Genomic DNA, 20,687 nt, shown 5'->3' with positions numbered 1-20,687 from the left:
TTACTCAATGCGCCAGGCCATTATATGCATTTTAACTTGCAAAATGCAGGGTACCGTAGTTCTACAATTGCATCTGTTTGCAGGGCAATTCAGAAACCCTGTATATCTCAATCGATTTTCATTTTTTTAATAAACTAAACTCGAGGGACATTTTTGTACATTCTCTTCTAGTGAGAGACTGGTATAGCTGCCAGTATCAAATAATAATTTATGATCTCTGTACGGTGCTTCTAAAGTTCACTGTCATGGGGCAGGAAACAAGGGAATGAGCTACAGTATGATTACCAATAGGCCCAAAATGAGCCTGTACCTGGAAAATGCCGATACACACAGCAGGGCACTAGCATCCTCCGCGTCGACGGTTTACACTGAAGATGCTAGCAATTCGTCACCTACATCCAGTACTGTATAGTGCTCGTCCCGTATGGAGAATACTGCCCTCTGGCGTGCCTCGTTTTCACTGGCTGCGTTTGTATGTGCGCCCAATTTTATTGCTCAGCTTGCACTCCACAGTTAAGTTTAGAAATAGCCTGCACGTATCTTCAAATGTCGGACATCATGAGCAAAACCTTTCCGTTTTATATACGCTCTCACCATAATTGTTCAATTCGCCTGCTTTGTTTCCGATGCGCAAACCCCACCTTGCTGCTTTCTACAGTCTTTTCGCCACGTTTCGCCATAGCGATGGTATTGTACCGTTATTTGAAACGGGCAATTAAACGTTTGCCCGCAAGTGTTTAGTAAAAATTAAAGCGATGAGTTTACAATAAGTTAAAATATCTCCTTTCATGGAAACGTTGAAATGTTTTGGCTTATGTAGAATTTTCAGCGTTTCGTTTTATTACATTTTATATTAAAGCTCTTTCTTTCTAATAGTTATTGGTGCTCTTTCATATTGGATATTATCCTGGGATTGCCAATTGCTTTATGAAGGGGGACGGGAAAAAAATCAAAATATGTAATTAGTTTTAATTCTCAGAACCATTTTTTTATAAAAAGAAAATTCACTGCTACTCACAATAAAGCGTGCATTCAAATGTCATTGCAGTGACATCCTGTAACATTGTTGGTGGTCTGTACATTTGTTTGAACTATTGTGAATTTATTTTAAACAGTTTGAAAGAAGTGGATTTTTAAAATGTTTATTTCATTTTGTATACGTCGTCTTATTTGTACAGTGTTAATTTCCACATTGTATCTCAGTCGATCTCTATTGATCGACTCATGTTTAAATACAGTGTCTTTTTGTATATATCGATATGTAAAATTTATATTTCTTTCATTCTTTACATTTTTGATTTTTTATATGAAAGAGAAGACAGAGTTAATTTATCCTCGCCTTCACGAGAAAAAGGTGACGGCTGTTCTCCATCCTGAAGAAAATAACACCTGTCCAGGAGCAGGCGAAGGAGGCTTAAGAAGTAACAGTACAATTCAGTGATTAGTTTAGACTTTATTTTTACACGAAAGGGAAAAGCCGTAATCATCCCTCAATACTTCTGATTAAAACGGAGATATTGAAATGGGAACAAAATGCATTTAAAAGTGTCTCCTTGGCAGTTTGACAAGGGAAAAGAAGTTCATCCTCTAACACGCAGCCTGGCGCTGAATCGGGGCCCTTCAGGTGCTCTGTTTCCTGTGTGAACTCCGTATTCAATTTACTTGGATTTTACAGCTAAAGTTACCCATCTGCGGTGTTTCCAGCACTGGTTTAGCAACTCGGGACAAAGCGTGCTTTTGCCTTTCGTCGTTAAAGAGTGCATACTGTGCTTAATTCTTTTACTTAGCTTATTTGAGCATTTTTTTGGCGTTGCTACAGTACTTAATTCTCATGGAAGTTTACTATGTTGAACTTGCATGGTAATGTCCCTATTTTGCCATTGATTTCTCTACATTTACCTTGCTGCTCCTGTAGATTCCTAGTTTTGAGATACCTTTGCTACTTCTTGGTAGTGTGGCCCCCAGAACCTATTTCATAATAAAAGGAAATTAGATTTCTTATTTTGATCTGCATCTTATATTGATCCTTCAAAAATTCTAGCGTCCTTTTCGTGGAGATGGTTTGCCTTTGTCTTTAAGATTTGGATGATATGCAGAATGCTAAATCTTAGTGTCCTGCATTCGAATGTCAGGTGTGAAACCTGTCTGTACTTGGTAAGGCATCTAGGGCTGTAGTTTACCAATTAACTGTACTGTACTTCTGTAATTTTTAATTATATATTCTAGCAAATTCACATGAAACAAGATGTAATCCAAAATGATGACTCTTGGTATGAGGCTGTACTTCCTCCTACATATTTTTGGACAGACTATAGTGAGCATTTGAGTTTTGTGGATCGAGAGTTCCTTGATCAGAATAAAAGTCACTATCATTGTTTCTTTTTTTAAAATCCAGTTTCTTTCAATGCTTTTTCAATGATACACACAGTTTTGGGGACATTATTGATGAAGTATTTTCTATGAAAAATGTGTAGGAATTTTTCATTCTTATAGCCAAAAGAATACCTGGCCACAAAACAGAAAATTTTAATATAGTGTGCATTTTATTAGAACAACTCAAGAGTTTTAATTTGCTGAGCTTTGTAAACCAATGAAAAATAATTCATTCACAGAGCATTGCAAACTTCCATGTGGTCGTGTTCATTCTGATGGATAGTTTGATCTGTTTTGTGAAGATGAGAAGCATTAATTGCTGAATTTTTAATCTTGCATGTGTGGTATATTAATATCATCAACCATCATCTTTGTTTTGGCCAATTTTTGGGGATTTTCTGCTACAATGTTACAAAGTGAAATTAAAAACTGATACTGGCGTGTTCTAATAAATTTGCAATTTAACATTTAAAAAAGTATTTAGCAGGAAAATGCAATTTAGAAGAAACGGCTTCTAAGAGAAATCCATTTGTAAATTGTTTGTATTGTAGCCGACAGTGATGTTATTAAAACTGAAGAGTGTATTTCTACACCTGCAGCTGAGAACACAGATTCAGGACATCCACACATTTCTCTCACAGCTGTACAAGGGTCCGGGTGTATTTGTGATAAAATGAGGTGTTGGTTTCCTTGAGCTCTTTCTGCATGAGACAGGCTTTGTTTTCAGTGGTTTCATGTTCTTCCTTCACTTCACAGTGAAACGGATGAAAATCCAGAAATTGACACCTGTTTGGCCCAATGGAAGAAACTCTCCAGCATGGTGATGTGTGTAGATGTACTAGGAAATGACTGTATATTGAAGAATCAATGTCTTCCTTACCAGTGAAGTGTATTCCTTGTTTAATGATTAAGAAGAGTTGTGATCTTTGTGTGCAGTTGAGCTCATCCTAGCCTGAATCATTCATTCCATTGCTTCTCTTACTTGAGGCTGCCTGCTGAAGACACAGACAGCCAATACAAACTCCCTTGTAGCTGGAGGTGGAACAGAATATCCTTTTCCCTATTGTTTCCTGCCTTCCTGAGGCCCAAGTTAAAAAGACTGAGATAAAACAAGTGAGATCAGCAAAAAGCAGCTTCATGCAGAGCCACTGCATTGGTTGTGTTTTTGATCCACGTTATTGGCAGGCGAACATTAAGAACACGAAGTATGGCTCTTTATTTTAACAGTGATGGATGACTATTCCTTCATGTTGAAGAGTCCTGCAAGTTTTACAAGCCACTCAATAGCAATTCAATTATTTTACGTTTAAATTCATGAATAAGAGTCCGAGAGCCCTGTGTCCAGTCCATCTCTCACTGATCTGATGCACCTTCTTTTGTGCTCCATATACTATCCATATACTGTACATTTTTCATCACAATTTTATAAAGAATAACAAATAGCAGTGAAATGCTTCTCGAAACTTCAGGCATTGATGAAGGTAGCCTTTCTGAACTGTGACGCGTGACAGAATAAGAAAAATACTTCTGGCAAAGACATCCTAAGACAGTGGTCTCCAACCCTGATCCTGGGAGACCCAGTCCAGTGGCTTTTATACTGTAGGTCACCTTTAAATCATCAGTTTCTAAAGGCCTGAAACAGTTCTACTCTAATTACTTCAACAAGTGATATGTTCAAAAATCAGAATATCGTACAGCTCCCAAGATTGGTTAATTGACCAAGTACTAAAACAGGCACTTTAAATAAGAGGTGACTTAGGGTGACCTATAATAACTAGATTGTGGCACTCAAGGATCAGGGTAGAGACCTCTGGTCCACCGTAAGTCAAGCTAGAGGTTTACAGTACATAAGGACAATGTAAAAAAAGGTGTACATAAATATATTTTTCTATTAGATCATTTAAAAATGTTTGTGTATTATTGACATGTATGACTACAATGAGGAAAAAAATTACTTCTTTGAGATTTGTAAATGTACAGTAGTTGCATTGTATGTTAAAGATATATTTTTGTCTGTCTTGCGGGAGGCATTACAGTGTATGCATATACATATAAAGGGTTTTTTAAAGTTTTTACATTAATTTTATTTTGAAGTATGTATTTATTTTTTGACCCTTAAGAACTTTTTGGATTGAAATGCTTTTCAATAAAAGAGCTCTGAAATTATCTTAATGGTCTGTCGCGTGTTTCAAAGGTAAAATGGACAAGTCTGTTCACTATATGGGTACATTTAGCATGCATTTTTACTTATTGTAAACTATTTTAAGGTCTGAGGTGTCCCTTTGACACTATCATGGGTTTGCTAACTCAGATTTATAGGGTCTCTTATGAGCTGTTACCACCATTACTGTGAAACTATTAAAAAACAAAAAAATGTGGCCATATTTGTTATCTTGTTGAAATGGTCTGTGTTTCCCAGAACACAATCAGCCCCTTCCTCACTGTGAATGGAGCTAAATTCTTCAGTGGGAACGACCAGTGCTCTGTACTGCTGTGTGGTATACAGTACATATTCCTTTTGAGTTTCTCAACATAGCTAGCTATGTGCTGTGAACACCCGATTTCCACTGATATAAGACTCAAAAGTCTTTTTTCCATTAATATATTATTAGGAGTAAGGTGTTTTTTTTACATTTCAGATATATTGTGGTTCAGAGAGATAAGGAAATATTTTCCTTTGCACTTCTGTTGTGTATTTACTAACCCATGTCAAGAAAACAAGCAAACAAGAAACAGATTTTCCTACACCACCAAGTGATTCTGAACACAACTGTGGGATGTTTTAATGAGGGGATCATTTTCACAACACAAATCATTATTTTAATGTGAACCTGTACTAATTTTGTAAAAACGCAGAATCACGTTTCTTTTATATCCTGACTTGCGTGGAGGTTTGTATCACGCCTCTTTAAGGCTGAAATATATATAAACAGGATCATACAGTAGGGTTGCCCTGAAAGAACAGTTAAAAACCTCACACATTCCTTTTAAATTTACTCAACAGAAAATACTCAGTTAAATAATGCGTGTTCTCCTTCATTAAAGTGCATGTTTTCAAAAGACTGAGGAGGTGCATGATCAGATCTGACCTCCTAAACAAGGGGAAGCAGAACATCCGAGGAAACGAATGCCAAGAGCCAGTGGTCTGTGAAAATGAATGCCAGTTTACGGGAGCTATACTTTTTTTGGCACGTTGGTGATAATTGGCTTGGGACGGGTTTTAAAGATCAGTTTCTTCTTGATGAGCGCAGAAACCTGGTATGTTGTAGGCCTCTCTTTGCTCGTTTCCATGGCATCCTCTTCTGGGCCTTCTGGGAGTCCAGAGTGTTTGACAAGGACAGCGAAGGGCTTCTCCAGTTTCACAATTTTCCCATACAATATGTGGTGTCCTATTATCAGCACAGGAACCCCCTGTACGAATAACGGTGAAAGGGATAAACAAACTGTGGAAGCAATGCATCACAGGATATGGTCCCTGTTCCAGTTCAGTAATGTTTAAGCAGCGGTAATAATTATAAGCAGTAATTATGAGGAATGCATTTAGAAGTCAAAAAGGCCCTGCTTTATATAAAGGGTTGTGTGAGCGATTCTGAACACAACTGCACAACCGCAAATGGAGCACGCTACCCAGCATTACCGAAACACGCCGAGGTGTGCTTACCTGGGATCTTTGGGTAATTTCGGCATTGGATCACAAAATCTTTAAACTACAAGGAACCAAATGAGCAGAGCGAAGACAACAGCCTCCTCTTGTTTGTACCTCTTAATTACAGTCTTAAAGTTCCAAGAAGAACCAATAAAATGCTGATATTCCATTATAGCATTTAGTTTTACTAAATTCATTAGCTATATGACAGTAAATCAAGCCTATATATTACTTATTTAAATGTTTAGTAAACGCTGTAAGCGCTGTACAGTACGTGTCTCTTATTCATACCTCTTTAGTATAATGCAGGTCTCCCATTAGGTTCCCAGTCAGCCCAGTGTTCTGACGAGATACTATCTCTCCCTGCAGTTCCAGCAGCATCCACTCCCTGGGTCTGCCTCCGTCAGGACTGCAAGACACAAACACTTTAATCATAAGAGTTTTCATGTATCATTTATGTAAAAATTCATGTTACTTTCTCTGCTTATATTGCTGAAAAAAAATCCCGAACTCAATCTGTTAAATCAGCGTGGCAAAAAAAAAGGCAATGATTTAATTGTAGTGTAGGGATGATTATTACAATCATAATGTGATCATCACCCCGGATGCCTGCATTCATCAACAAACAAATCCACAACAGATTTGTATGTGTGCCTTTACTATCGATCAGTTTGTGGGGTTTGAAAAGAGAGCTAAAAGAGGAACTTTACCTACTTAGATTGCAAAAGATTAAGCTAGGAACTTTGCAGGAAATGGAACCAAGTGATATGGCAGTTCTGAATAATGCCTTTTAAGCTATATTATGCTTCAACTATATTATTTTAGACCAGTGACATACTTACGCTTCAGTATGTCCAGAATTCATGTTTAGTATTTTAGCAGATAAACCCAGTAAGTAAGGCTTTAGTAGTATAATCCTGGTTAATTAAAGACATGCATCAATTTTTTTTCAGAATCAGGCCGAGCAAAGGCCTTAACAGAGCAGTATTACAAAGAAGGGAAAAAGATACCCTAGTTCCTAATGAACTTCAAATGATACTACTGTTCCCAAAGTAACGGCAAGGTTTCTAACTCCCATCAGAGAGTTCATTTCAGCCCTGAAGTCACGAACATTGTGAAGGGACTTGTAGGGAGCCCGTGTGCTTAACCTCAATCTTGTCACAGTCTGGCTTAAGAAGCTGCTGTTGCATCCATACTATAATGTAAGATAGTGAAAACTAAGAGACATGTGAATACTAAAAATGCAGGATCCTAGGACACAGAGCAAGTACAGGGTGCAAGATAAGACTTTTCCGTTTATACCTTGAAATGAGGATCTGAACCATTTTCACAGGTGTCACAGAGGCTTAGAAGAATGTGTTCTAAAAATATAAAAAAGAGAAACGGACATTAATTTAACTCATTAATGATTCACCTATCAGTGAAATGCAGCAGGCATGAAGAGCATCCATCAATTTTCTAACAACTTTATCCAGTACAGAGCCTCAAGGGAGCAGAGCCTATCCCAGCAAGCAACGGGTACAAGGCAGGACAAGCCCTGGATGGGACGCCAGTCCATCACAGGGCAGACAGACACAAACAGACACCCACTCAAACCAGGGCACCAATACATTGGCACTATAAGGGACACCTCACAAATGTGTAAATAATACAAGATACATTAAAGAAACAGAATTGAATACCAGTGATTATGAAATAATCAAAAATGTTGTTTTCCAGATCAGTGAAGCTCAAGAGAACAACAGCAGTGACACATAAAAGATCTGAACCCACAACCTTCCAGTTATACAGTAAGGCCAGGGCTCTGAACATTGTGCACACTGGAGCCAGTATTGATCACTGGTGACACCAGGGGAGTTCACATTAAAAAACAATAGCATGATTTAGGTGTTTTTAATAAGATAAATTTCATAACTAACGAAACCTAACGAAATGAATTAATCGCGAATTAATTTTATTCTCTGTGGCTTGTACTAAACCTAGACAAAAATGCATAAAGGAAATAATAAATATTATTATATTTATTCTAGAAATACACCTCGTACACGGAGCAAGATTGCTTTGCATCTTTCAAACACGGGTTAATATCATCGCATCGAGCTCGGTCAGTTTTTCACTGTCACGTCACTCGATTCACCTCACTGGTGCCACTGATTAAAACAGGACCCAGCTCAAATCTTAAGACGGCTGGATTCGCTCCCCGAAAACACGTTTAATAAATTCGTATGCAATTTCACAAACTATTTTTATTTTAAAAAAGTATTTGCCACTCATGGGATTTACGGTACCTGACGTACAATACAATATAGAACATTAATCTATACGCATTACCACTAATTACAACTCGTCCAACTGAAGCCCATATCTGTTTCTGTGCGTCCGCTCGCCTTTTCTTCTGACACATGGAACGGTCTACTGTCACATTCCTAAATTCCCGCCAGCTCGCTATAACCACGTTGCCGGAAGGGGAGGGGTGCTGGTTGTTTCCAGTTCCGGGTTGAAGGTCTCAAATGTGGTGCTGTGGTGTGGAGGAGAGGACCGGCGTGTTCGTCTGGTGTGGGGCTGGGAAAGTCAGAAAACTTGTAAATATAGTTGGATGCGCAAGAAAAGAACAAGTCAGAGTAAGAGAAAGCTTTTATCGAAGTCTTCAAGGCGACCATTTCGACATTTACCTTCTAAAAATAAAACATTTGTATTGGAAAAAAATAGGCGTATGTTTCCACGCTTAACACTTTGAAAATAACCCTTTTCCATTTTATAGTTACAGTCAATTTACTTTTTCGCTGTTATGTTTTTTTTCTGATATGCCATTACAACGCAGTCTTGTCTGTTTTGTAGTAGACTTGTTGTATCACAGCTGGCATTAAGCTATACCACAACACACGCATGGGTTCAGTTTGGTGTTTGTCATATAGGTGAATGGTGTGGGGGTATAGAAACTCTTCTTTAGCTACCCGTAACACGCTTTTATTGACATGAGTATCTTTTTTTTCTGTTCGCAGTTTAACTATGGGCGAGTTTAAAGTGCACCGAGTGAGGTTTTTTGATTACATGCCGACGGGGATTCGCTGCATGGATTTTAACAGAAAGACGAACAGACTGGCGCTCGCTCGGCTGGATGGCTCCGTAGAGATCTTCAATTTTTCTGATAGATACTTTCAAGAAAAGGTAAATTCAGGATCTGCTCTATTTCTGTTTTGATGGCGCCCAGTGACGGTCTAATGGCTTGGAGCAAATGGCTTCATCAGAGCGTACTTCGGTTCACATCAAATTAAAGCCTGCTAAACTTCCTGTGGTCTATTTCTTTTGAGTGGCAACCATTCTATTGCTCGCTGTGGGTTGTGCAGTTTCGGCAACGACACTCTGCTTCGTTGATTTCATCTGTAAACCCGGATTTTGAATGTATTGATGTCTAGTAACATTAATCCCTTCTCTGTAAATCCTTGATTCATTAATTACATGAAAATCGCACAAGGTACGTGAATCCTCGTGGTTGTCAGTACCTTATTCGTGACCACATCTCATTCATATTTTTCATTGAATGATGGCAAGGACTCTTAAAAATCAGAGTTCGGTTTTTCAGACTTGTGAATCTTATGATCTAGAATGACACCCCCCTGTCCTTGGAGATCAGAAATGAGAGTAGGTATGGCTACTTGCAGTTCTGCTGTAATGTTCTGTGGAAGCTGTGCTTTAATTGGCATGTATTTGTCATTGCAAAAACATTAGCGAAAGTTGTCTAGTCTTTAAGTAGATGTGTACAGCAGTGTGTTTAGATTGGGGGTGTCAAACTCACTGTCTGGAGTTTCTACTGCCTGCTGGATTCCTTACAACCTGAGCTTCAATTAATCTCATTTTGAATGGATACAGATGTTACTTAAGGTCTTTTGCAGTTGATAAATCAAAGCACTTAATTAAAGGTACAGTTAGTTATAAACCACAGAGCACCTCAGAGACAACAAGCATTAGACTAATTAAATCGATTAGATCCAAGGTGTAATTGAGAGCTCAGGTTGGAACATGAAAAAGAGGACACTAGACGTTCGAAGAACCGTCTCACACCCCTGGTTTAAATGAAGCAGCTTGTTCCTGAATCTCTCTCGGATGGCAGTGTTAGCATCTTGTAGCTTGATCTCGAAGTTAAACAACCCTGGATGTTGTCAGTAATGGCGTGTAAAGTAAATAAGGATGCTGCTGGAAAAGGTAGCATTCTTCTCTGTGACCCAGTATTTCCAATATCCCAGTACGGCAGTGCTAATCTGGAAATGGCTGCTGTTCTTCTGATTAAACTGAACATTAAACAGCACATTAAACTGAGCTCTTGATGACTTGGTTGTTTTTCATGGCACTCTTGGAAAGAGCAGGGGGTGTTAATGCAGCGTCCTGGATAAACGCTACTTGAGCTTGAGCTGCCTGGCCATCAAACAAGTGAAATAAGTTCTCACTTCTTCAACTGGGGAACTGTTGGCGCACTGTGGTATCTGTATGTCATCCAGAGAGGTGGTGCACTTTACTGGGGGATGAAGTGGGCTTCCTCCTGTATGTGAAACAATGAAAAGCGCTATACTAATTTAAGTCATTATTACTTGCATTTCTTTCAATCTATACAATAAAGCACAAAAAATCTTCCCTTAGGGTTGTGGAATAGTTATTTTGTAATTGAGCAAGCAGAGGAGCTCAGTTAAACCATTAGCAGTATACCTGGTGTGAACCTCTGTATACTTTCTTTGTGTTTCTTAGGTGATTCCTGGGAATGATTCCAGGTCTATTCAGGCAATCTGCTGGGTTGGAAGCCGTCTCTTCACCGTTGGCTTGAATGGAGAAATCGTAGAGTATGACCTGGAGAACCTGTGTGCAAAGTACTCCTTGGATCCATCCGGGGGACCTCTGTGGGCTGTGGCTTGCAATTCTGAAGGAACGCATTTGGTGGTGAGTAAAGCTCATTTATAAAGGCACGTTTCAATTCGGATTTGTTTGCGACTTACTCTGTACAGTCTTTATTCCGGTCATGTTCAATAGGAGTGCACTACATTGGGGAAAACCCTCGCTGTAGGTGAAAAGATAAAGTGTAGGCAGTTAGCAGTTTAGGCACCATAATGTTCTTGCTGCTTGGCTTGAGTATATGAGATTGAAGTTCATTGTTGCTTGAAATGAAATTGAAACTTGGTCACTTTGTGCTGATAATTTTTTGCTTTTATAAGGCTTTCACGTTCCTTAGTAGTATTCCTTTCTTTCCAATAATGCTGTCTATAAGAAGGCCTTATGGGCAGGAATTTCTGTTCTAAATGAGTGAAGTTGGCTAGCGTGGGAAAAGTGTTCAGGCCACCTGGTTGTTGAGTTAAATGGAGTTTGCAATAGTGTACTTTGTGGTCATTTACTGTATCTCTTGATTGTTAGGTGGGATGTGAGAATGGGACCGTGAAGCTGTTTGAAGTGCTGCCTGAAAGAATCCAGTTTCTGAGGAACTTAAGCCGTCAGAAAGGTGGGGATAGTGAGTCTGGTTTGTTCGGTTTTTAAAAAGACTGTAGTCTCAGTGAATTCACTTAATCTAAGTTTGATCTTTTTCCTAAGGCCGTATTCTTTCCCTCTCCTGGCACGCATCTGGAGAGCAAGTGGCGGCAGGTTTGACGGACATGATCCAGGTTTTTGATGTGAAAACGGGTAAGCTTACTTGTTAATGCAGTTCAGTTCAAACTTTTATTATCCCCCCATGGGCAAACCTGTGGCAGAGCCCAAGACTACAGTAAAAACAGTCATCACCATCAAAGAGGTCAGGGCCAACATAATTTTTAAAAATAAAATTATTTTATAATATAAGAATTCAGGTGCCGAGGGATTAAATGATTTCTGAAGTGTATCCCCTTTACGTTTTGAGGTACCAAGGCATTTCCCAAATGGGAATAGTGTAAATTTGCAGTGGAGAGGGTGTGCTACACACCCCTTAATTCTTCTTTACTACTTCTCTTCAGTATTTTTTCCAGTCTATTTCAATTTGCAGATTTACTGATGCTAACAAACCAACATGCAAGACATTAAATGAAGACACTTTCAATAAAAGATTTATAGAAGTGTTAAAATAGTTCTGTCCATGTTATACTAACCTTCCTTAGAAAAACAAAATTGTTGATCCCTCAACATATGTTTGGATTTTGGTTTCAAAACTGCTATTTGGCAAAAGGGGTAGTGCAGGACACAAATGACTGTCCCCCGTTTGGTGTGTTTCATTTCCAGGTCACTCAGTTCGGAGGCTGCTGGTGGACAGAGGTCCATTGGGTATACGTCACAAGGACTGCGTGGTGTGGAGCCTGATCTTCCTCTCTGACTACACCATTGTCAGCGCAGACTCCTCTGGCAAGGTCCAGGTCTGGGATGCGAAAATGGGAACATTGATTAAAAACCACCCGATCTCTAAATGGGACGTCCTGTCGTTGTCTGTGTCGGAGGTAAGTGGTGCATGTGGCGATTCCCGTTTTAAAACCTTTCTTCAAGATGGACGCTGTTGAGGCTCAGATGCTGCTTTGAGCCATATATCCAGATGCTGAGACATGAGCATCAGTGAATTTGTTTCCTCTTCAGGATGAGGACAGCATTGTGGCTGGAACTTCAGAAGGCACCGTAGTGCAGTTCCAGTTCCTGTCTCCGAAGCTCGGAGCCGAAGAGAAAGAGTGGGTCAGGACCAGGGTCTTCAAGCATCACACTCATGACGTCAGGGCCGTGGCTGAAATCAAGACTGCGTTTGTGTCCGGGGGTCAGTTTTCTTGCTTCGCCTGTTTTGATGGTGATCAAAGTGCAGTCAGACCCCTAACACTACTTCACAGTGTTATTGGCACCATTTGTAGTATTGAGCTTTGCCATTCACATTTTATTCAAATGTTTTTTTCCCTGAGATGTGAAGTTACACTAGAAAAGTAAAGAAAAATGTAACTGGATGTTTCTTATAATGTTGTCAATAAAATCTTCTAAATTATTTCTGTCATAATGGTGATCTACATAATGCTTTTTTTTAGTATTATTAAGGCATTTTTAGTTGCATAAAATGCACTACTGATCCCAAAGAACATTAATGATGAAGTGTAAATTTGTAGTTGTAAAAACTAATTGCTAGTTATGAAGTGCGGATAACAGACAGCATGATTTTACGATGTTCTAAATGGAACAGTGGGGGGAAAAGTGTGAGCTACATATTAATGCTAAGAATGTTACATTACAAAACAGCTTTCAAAGTGCCACTCATGCTCTGACCTACATTCTTATGTAGCACAGTCTTATTATTATCAAGCATATATTGCTAGTTTAGGATGCTGTGATCTAGCTGTAAGAGATGGGCTTATATTCTTTGTTCTCTTATTGATTCAGGTATGGACACACACCTTGTGATTCGTCCATTTCTAGACAAAGTGGAAGTCAAGTCATACGAGTCTGCCCTCTGCAAAATCACTTTCCCTCATGTAAGTATGATTGGGAATTGGGTCTTTTGTTTGCTTCCTGTCAAATAGCTGCAAGAGAAAATGCTTGTTATTGTATAATATACAGAGGGCTTGTAGTAATTTGTTTGTATTTTCTAGCGGAGCCTAGTGTCTTGTGCACAGAAAGCAGGCCTGCTGCTCTTCCAGTATCCTGACCAGCTAGAGCTATGGAGGCTGGGGGGCTCTGATGTCAAGGGTGAGTTCTGCATCAAGGACATTATTCTGCCAGCAACAGGAGGCTATGCATGCTATACCCTGCTAACATGGACAACTAGTTAAGATATCAGGTGACACCACACATTGTAATTTCAGGCATAATATACAGTTTATCCTCTGTAAACAGATCTTTTTTGTTACTTAGACCTTGAAATGACAAAGTTGACGTGGTTTTAAGTTGCTAAAGTAACAAATCTTAAAAGTAATCCTGTAAAAAGTTAAATAGTGAAGAAGCCTTCCGAAACATTTGTGCTCTTTTATGATGGTGACACAGTGTCCACAGGATCTGCAGTAGCGTCATCTGGGGTAATAGTAAAGGAAGGGTGGCATAGTGGTATGCCAGTTAGAATTACTGCCTCACAGCCTGTTGGGTTCTGGGTTAGATTCTGACCTGGGTTTACTTCTGTATAAAGATTGCTCGTTCTGCTTTTGCTGGGTGCAGCTTTTCCCTCCTGAGCTTCAGAATCTAGTTGTCTCTAACCAGTTGGTTAATTGGTTGCTCTTAATTGACCTCTTTATGCACATGTAAGTCTCATTATTGGACTTACGTGGGTCCCATGATGGAGTGGTCTTCCACCCAAAGTGTGTCCTGCCTTGAGCCCACTGTTGGGCCCATTTTGCTCTTGCTGGATTAGGCTCTGGTTTGCACAACCCTCGTCTTTCTCCCACATTTATTAGGATCTAACCGAACTACCAAATATATCTGTGTTTTTTTTGTCTTTAGGACAGCCAGGGGACCTCTTGCCTGTTACAAGAAAACCAGAGAAACTGCTTCAGCTGAAGAGAAAGGTGCTTTGGAAATATTTCTTTCAGGCAATACCACAAAATGTTCTGAAGTAAACTTATTTGAAACATTGCTAAATGTCAAAAGTTACTGCTGCAGAATTGCGAATGTGCCGTTTCTTAGTACTTGGTATGCCAAGGTTTCTGGGTTGATAGATTTGTGGAAAACAGTGGAGCAGTTGAAAATCTGTTAAGATGACTGTACTTTTATGCTTTTAGGGTGAGGATCACATCTGCTGTAGCGCCATTTCACCTTGTGGTAATTGGATTGCCTATTCCACGGTTTCCAGTATCAGAGTGTTTTACCTGCAGAGTGAAGGCAACAGCATCAGTATCACGAGGGTAAGTTACAACATGTCATGGGTGGCCAGACACCCAGAGAATCTGCAAAAAATATATATTTGTGTGACCTTGTGATACAGGGTCATGTGTCTTCTAGATTCAGCAAATTTATCAGGTATGTTTTAAGGCTACAGTAAATAATCTATTTAGGTTTCAGCATCCTGGATTAAAGTGGAGTGTAATGAAAAAGGGGATGGCATTGGGTTATCAAAAGTTTGTCAAGCATCAGGAGAATTGCACAAGAGAAGTTCTGAGTGAGAGGAGATGATTTGGTCCATGTGGTTGTTAATAGCAGATTGATCCAAGATTCTCATCCAGCCGTGCTTTGTAATAAATTGAAGTATTGGTTTCAACAACATGACTGGGCATCTTGTTCTGCATACTCACAACCCTTTGGGCAAAGTGTTGGAACCTTGTTTGCACACGGTTTTGGATTTCAGTTAAGGCTGATGTAGTATGACTCATTCCAACAGTATAAGGTGGATTTGAGAGCAGTGAAAGGGTATTTATAAGTAAGCTGCTGTTTTTAAAACTATCGTGACAAAGGTTAACTGATGTTTGCCATCGGCTTTCATGTCTTAAGGTTTAACTGTAGAGATTTGATTTATTTTGCACTGTTCTCCTGGGTGCCTTACAGGTGTCAAAGCTGCCAAAGGTACTACGATCTGCGCACAAGCTCCACTTTTCAGCCGACTCGACCAAACTCTTTGTGGCCTCTCGGAAATCGAGTGTCCATGTGATCGCTCTCTCTCAGTCAGAGTGCAGTTATGTTCACACTTTCAAGCCAAAGTCAGGTGAGTCTCGGAGCAGGTACTTTTGTTTTAGAATTGTACAAAGCTAGTGGGGAAACAGCAGCATTAACCGGTATGTTTTTGTTTTGGATCTATAAGCTGTGGGATGATCAATACAGTAAATAACTTTCAAATGTTTGTTTGTTGCTCCTCGTAAAGTAGCAGCTGACATACTAAGCAACCCAGTGGCTGCAGCTTGTGAATCCTGAAACAATCATGCTATTACGCAGTGAGAGGCTCATTAATCTCCCAGGTTTGCATTGTATCAAACCTGTCCTTCCAAAGTTGCTGTTGTGCTTTTGACATTGTAGAAAATCCAGATTCATTTTGGTGGTTTTCTTTTCATATTCCACAAGTGAATTTGCTTTTATTCAGTAAATTGAGTGCTTCTTAAATGTTTTGTAGGAGTTCTTTATGTTTATGAAAACATTGGTGTAAGAAGTTGGGTTTGTTTCTAACTGACATATCTCATCCAGCTGTTTCTTGAAAGAAGCTCTGATCCCACAGCCCCTTCCATAAAGAAATACACCCCGTTTCATTTCTAATTGCACTTCCATCTAGTTCCTACATAGAAAATGTGGTTGCATGCTTCAGGATTTCTAAGGAAATCTGAGTTGTCTTTGTCATTGCATTTGAGAATTTTTTAATTTTTGAACTAAGACATTAAGCACAAGTAGCTCTGAAATGACTTTGTTTTGGATATTAGCTCAGGTAATCAGGAAAGAAAATATTTTTCAGAGTGATGTAGTCTACGCCTGTAACGGATAAGCATTTAAAATAGTGGTAGCTTGTAAAGCAAGCTTTTGCCTTTTTCCCTTCCTGTCTGCTCAGCTTGGTGCCAGTGATAGGCGAGGGAAAAGTGTTAACAGTCTGACTTGGACTGTGCATCTTACAGTTTGCTCTTTGAACTGTTTCCTTGTGATTTTATTCACCATACACTTTCTGAATTTTTGTTGAAAAAGTAGAAATTTGGTTCCTGCATTACAGAATATCTGTGCAAATCGGTGCTGTCATCAGTCAAAGGTGATCAGAGTCGTGGCACAGGCCTTCCTTGAGATGAGTAAAGTCTCTTCTTGTCACGACACCTTTCTCCCATTAGTGGCTGCTTCTGAAAGTCTCATAAAAGACTACAAATGAGTGCAAAATCAAGAATCTTACTCTCATGCAGGGTCATCAATTTAAGTGATGATACATAGGTTTAATCAAGTTTAAAATGGGAATATTCAAAACTTGTCTGTCTGGCTTTATGGGAAGCCTCTGATTTAAATTACCTAGATAATTAGGATGTATGTGGTTTAGAAAATATTTCTGTAATGTACATTCTTTTCTTATCATGGAAAAGCTTTCAGTATTTTTTGTTAATGATTACTTCAATTATTTTTTACTAATTATTTAATTACTTCAGGCTTCTTTCATTATACTGTCAATGGAAAGTTTATATTATTACCAGCTTAATTCACTAACAATCGTATATTCCAGAAGTCTTGTTTTTATATATTTCATTTTGCACATCTTAGTTGATTTTACATACTGTACTTATAACTATACAATATCCTAGTCTCAGTGCGTGCTGGCAGAATTATTGTGGAGTGTTTGTCTAATTGACATGTTGGGGGTAAGCTTTTAATTTTGTTTTTAATTTTCAGTCCAGAATCATAAGGTGAAACTCTCAGGGCTTGTTGTTGTGAACTGTTCCTGATTTTTCTCGTAGGATGCGCAGAGGCCATTCACTTGCTAGCAGCCAGTGCGGATGGGAAGTGGCTGGCAGCAGCCAGCAAAAGCTGTGAAATCCACATCTACAATGTCCAGAAGTTGAAGGTGAGCAGGAGACTTGAGCACTTGCTTCCTTTACGTGGTATTTCACCGATCTTATGTAGTATATTTTCATTTTGAGGAGGGCGAAAGTAATATGCTTGCCACACACCAGTAAAAAATACTGGTTTTACACCTGTATTTGCATGACTTTAACATGCCAGTTGACATTTTTGTGTACATCTTGGCGCTTAGGGCATTTAGTAAATGCTTTTATTTTTTCCAGAACAATAATAATCATATCGGATAATCAGCAGTAATTCGGAGGCTACCAATTCAACTTTTTTACATAATCTTGTCTTAAATTGTTAATAAAATAGCCTGAATCCAGTTATTGTTTTTAAATCTGGTTTTAACCTTGAAAATAGGTCACTCTGTGACCTTCAGTGTACGTGAGAAAACTTACAAATTGAAATATTGACTGGCCCCCTGGAATCATGAATAACCTGGCTTGGTGAGTTAATGGGCATTCTGTTTTTTTCAGCATCACTGTACAGTTCCTGTATACAGCTCCCTTCCTAGCACCATGGCGATACACCCCAAAACAAACAACCTTGTCGTGGTCCACGCAGATCAACAGGTATCGTATGCTTATAAATTGAGAAAATTAATTTCTAGGCAATGTAAAAATGTTATTCTTCTCTGTGCTCAGAATGTCTTCTATTCCTGGTTTGACTTGAAATGTACTGTTATGTATCTTAATGGTAACTGTACTTTTTCTTGGTTTTTGTACACATCTGATATGCAACTAAACACAAATTAAGCTCTTGGGTTTAGTAGTTGGCAAACTGCTCGTTGTAAGTGCTTGTTTTAGTATTACACTAAAAGGCTTAAGACTTTTAATGTGCAATTATTTTTTTTGTAAGGGGTCTATCGATTAGTTGTATTGTCTTCATATTCCTGGAACTAGTGCTTCTTCTCCCCCCTCCCCATCACCACCCCACAAAACTTTTGTTCATAAATCGTTTTTTGAATTTCTAGATTTTTGAGTACAATATGAAAGAGAAGCAATACACAGACTGGAGCAGGAAGCTGCAGAAAGAGGGACTGCACCAGGTGTGGCTGGAGAGAGATACACCTGTTACACACGTGACCTTTAACCCAAAGAAACTCTCTCAGTTTGTCCTCCATGACAATTATATGTTCTGTATGATTGATCAAAGCCTGGTAAGTACTTTTTTGCTGGCCTTTAAATAACTTCCATTTCCAGCTGCTTTTAATTGAAGAATTTCACATTCAAAATGACTTTTTATCCTTAATTGATGTTTGTGGGGATATGTTGTGGTCTAGCTGTAAGTTCATGATGGTTATTTTCTTTGTGGTTAAGTTCATTTTCTGTCTCTAAAGCCACTGCCAGACAGCAAGACGAGGTTTGTCGACCAGATAACTCTGGGGAGCTTGTCAGAGGAGAAGAGGCAGAGCAAGACCCATGCTTTCAAGATCTGCAAGAAATTTCAAGTACGTACTTAATAGACAATATGGGCATCAACTTTTTTCATTGACATTATTTTAGTGTGCAGACAGAACATGACAGCAGAGTAAGGTTTAAGCAAAGGTCTTGTATCCTTTCCAACCGCATTAAAAGATTGAAGTAATCCTTTTGGGTGGAGGTTTTTTCCTCCCACCTACAAAAGACTTGTATGCTGACTAGGTTAATTGGCATCTTTAAATTTTTTTTTTGAAGTTGAAGTTGTTGAAACCCTTAAAAGGAATAAGCAAATTTCTTAAATATGTCTGTCTTTAAGAAGAGTTCACATTTATGAGGATGAACTTGCATCTCTTGTGTATGGCATGAAATTATTTTATGAACTCTCCTACAAGGTATCTGCTTAAAATATGATGCAGCTTTTTAAATTCAGACCTGCTGGATCTAAAACAGCCCATCACTCAGTTACTTCTGTGTACTTTAGCTTTTCTGCAGGGAGTCAGGACAGTCTTTCAGAGAAAGGAAATCCTTTCAGAGTTAACTCCAGTGATGCCTGTGCATTGCAACTTTGATTTCTTCAACTGTTTTAATATTTGTTCTGTTTAAATTAATTAACATCTGAAAGACAGCAGCTTGATCACAGGGCCCCAGATTCTTGAGGAACTTAGGGTCTGTTAGATTCGTGTCCCTTTTGTGATTCTATTGCTGTTGTCCCCTTGCAGCCTCTCCTTCATGCACAAATGCTCGAAGACGACTGGCTGGTGGTGGTTGAGCGTCCCCTACTGGACATTAGCTCAAAGCTTCCTGCCCCAGTCATGCAGAAGAAGTTTGGAACATAAGGACAGGAACATTTCGGAATGTGCGTTTTCTGCTTTCCCTTTTCCACAGCTTTGTAAACCCACATGTGATGAAAGAAATAAATCCATTATTTACTTAAATGTATGCAGTTGTCATTTTTTTAAAGAATTGCTTCAAAGCCGACAGGTGATCTGATCTGATGGCTTATTTGGGTGTATGTGAGCATTTGCATTTTTCCTCCTTCTGTTTTTTAAGGCTTTGCAATTACATATATTTGGTTGAAGAAAAGCAAGCTTGTTAGTGTTCTGTTGGTGATTTAAAAACTGATATAGATTGGGAATGATAGTCAAATGTGGTTGATAAACGCCAAGTCTTTTTTATATACTTTGTTTTACAATTCATTATTCCATTCAGAGAATGCAATGATTTGATTAACTGAGATGAAGGGAATACAAAGGACTCTTATGGCTATTTTTGGTTTCAATATTCCCATCATGACAGGTGGTAGATATAGTAGCTACATAACTAAACATTTTAAAATATATTAATTCTATTCATTAACTGACATAAATCAGCGTTCTGTTCTAGTGAATTTATTGCTGCTCACTTATTTGGGTCACCAGTGTATGATATGATTCGGATGGAAAGGATGTTATTTTCTCAGAGAAGGCATGCAATCCCGACTGAGGCATGCAACCTATTGTGTGCTCTCAAATGCCCCCTACTGGCAGCAAGCAGAATTTCATATTGAGTACAGTCTGGTTCAGATTCTTGTGCTAAATTGTATTTCTCTTCCCATTAAAAAGTTAGTTAATGATACTTCCGCAGTATCATTAGAGGGATGTAAAATCGGACATCCTGGTTTAAAAGCAGTTGGAATGAAATATGCTTTAACCAACCACTGGTTGAAAAGCATAAATGAAAGTTTTTTTTAATTTAAAAAAAGATTGGAAATTTTCATGTGTGTGAATCTGAAAGGAAGGTGGCTTTCTTAAGATTTTGATGTACAATGCTCTTGAAATTACCAACTACCA

The 20,687-nt window shown here is 38.8% G+C and overlaps 2 protein-coding genes across 3 annotated transcripts; one reads left to right on the top strand and one right to left on the bottom strand.

The window, feature by feature from the left end:
* Positions 1 to 2,526: 2,526 nt before the first annotated feature.
* Positions 2,527 to 8,422, bottom strand: chtf8 (CTF8, chromosome transmission fidelity factor 8 homolog (S. cerevisiae)). Of its 2 annotated transcripts, XM_088938969.1 has the most exons (4): positions 8,351 to 8,422; positions 7,322 to 7,380; positions 6,311 to 6,428; positions 2,527 to 5,784 (listed from the first exon to the last, which is right to left on the bottom strand). In XM_088938969.1, exons 2-4 carry the CDS (start codon positions 7,342 to 7,344, stop codon positions 5,548 to 5,550), a joined length of 378 nt encoding a protein of 125 aa, XP_088795095.1. In that variant the 5' UTR covers positions 7,345 to 7,380; positions 8,351 to 8,422; the 3' UTR covers positions 2,527 to 5,547. The 2 variants fall into 2 exon arrangements, with proteins under 2 accessions (XP_088795095.1, XP_088795094.1); XM_088938968.1 differs by lacking the exons at positions 7,322 to 7,380; positions 8,351 to 8,422 and having other exon boundaries at positions 6,311 to 6,454.
* An 84-nt stretch (positions 8,423 to 8,506) lies between these two features.
* Positions 8,507 to 19,788, top strand: utp4 (UTP4 small subunit processome component). Its single transcript, XM_088939048.1, has 17 exons — positions 8,507 to 8,640; positions 9,022 to 9,187; positions 10,760 to 10,948; positions 11,417 to 11,501; positions 11,591 to 11,680; positions 12,251 to 12,462; positions 12,596 to 12,767; positions 13,376 to 13,467; positions 13,585 to 13,681; positions 14,426 to 14,490; positions 14,704 to 14,826; positions 15,464 to 15,620; positions 17,329 to 17,435; positions 17,914 to 18,009; positions 18,411 to 18,596; positions 18,777 to 18,887; positions 19,578 to 19,788. Exons 2-17 carry the CDS (start codon positions 9,029 to 9,031, stop codon positions 19,692 to 19,694), a joined length of 2,058 nt encoding a protein of 685 aa, XP_088795174.1. The 5' UTR covers positions 8,507 to 8,640; positions 9,022 to 9,028; the 3' UTR covers positions 19,695 to 19,788.
* The last annotated feature ends 899 nt before the right edge of the window (positions 19,789 to 20,687 follow it).

The sequence above is a fragment of the Atractosteus spatula genome, chromosome 21 (genome assembly GCF_055471065.1).
Source record: "Atractosteus spatula isolate fAtrSpa1 chromosome 21, fAtrSpa1.hap1, whole genome shotgun sequence".
Classification (NCBI taxonomy): Eukaryota; Metazoa; Chordata; class Actinopteri; order Semionotiformes; family Lepisosteidae; genus Atractosteus; species Atractosteus spatula.
Note: the sequence above shows the minus strand (reverse complement) of the source record. Positions and strands in the feature narration are given on the sequence as shown.

What these genes read in the sequence shown, in the direction of transcription:
- chtf8 (XM_088938968.1), bottom strand. Translation starts at nt 6,454, where the DNA reads ATGATTAAAGTGTTTGTGTCTTGCAGTCCTGACGGAGGCAGACCCAGG. An exon ending in ACCTGCATTATACTAAAGAG is followed by an intron (nt 5,785 to 6,310) that starts GTATGAATAAGA and finishes TTATTCGTACAG; the next exon opens with GGGGTTCCTGTGCTGATAAT.
- utp4 (XM_088939048.1), top strand. Translation starts at nt 9,029, where the DNA reads ATGGGCGAGTTTAAAGTGCACCGAGTGAGGTTTTTTGATTACATGCCG. An exon ending in TGTCGTTGTCTGTGTCGGAG is followed by an intron (nt 12,463 to 12,595) that starts GTAAGTGGTGCA and finishes TTTCCTCTTCAG; the next exon opens with GATGAGGACAGCATTGTGGC. An exon ending in CACTTTCAAGCCAAAGTCAG is followed by an intron (nt 15,621 to 17,328) that starts GTGAGTCTCGGA and finishes TTTTTCTCGTAG; the next exon opens with GATGCGCAGAGGCCATTCAC.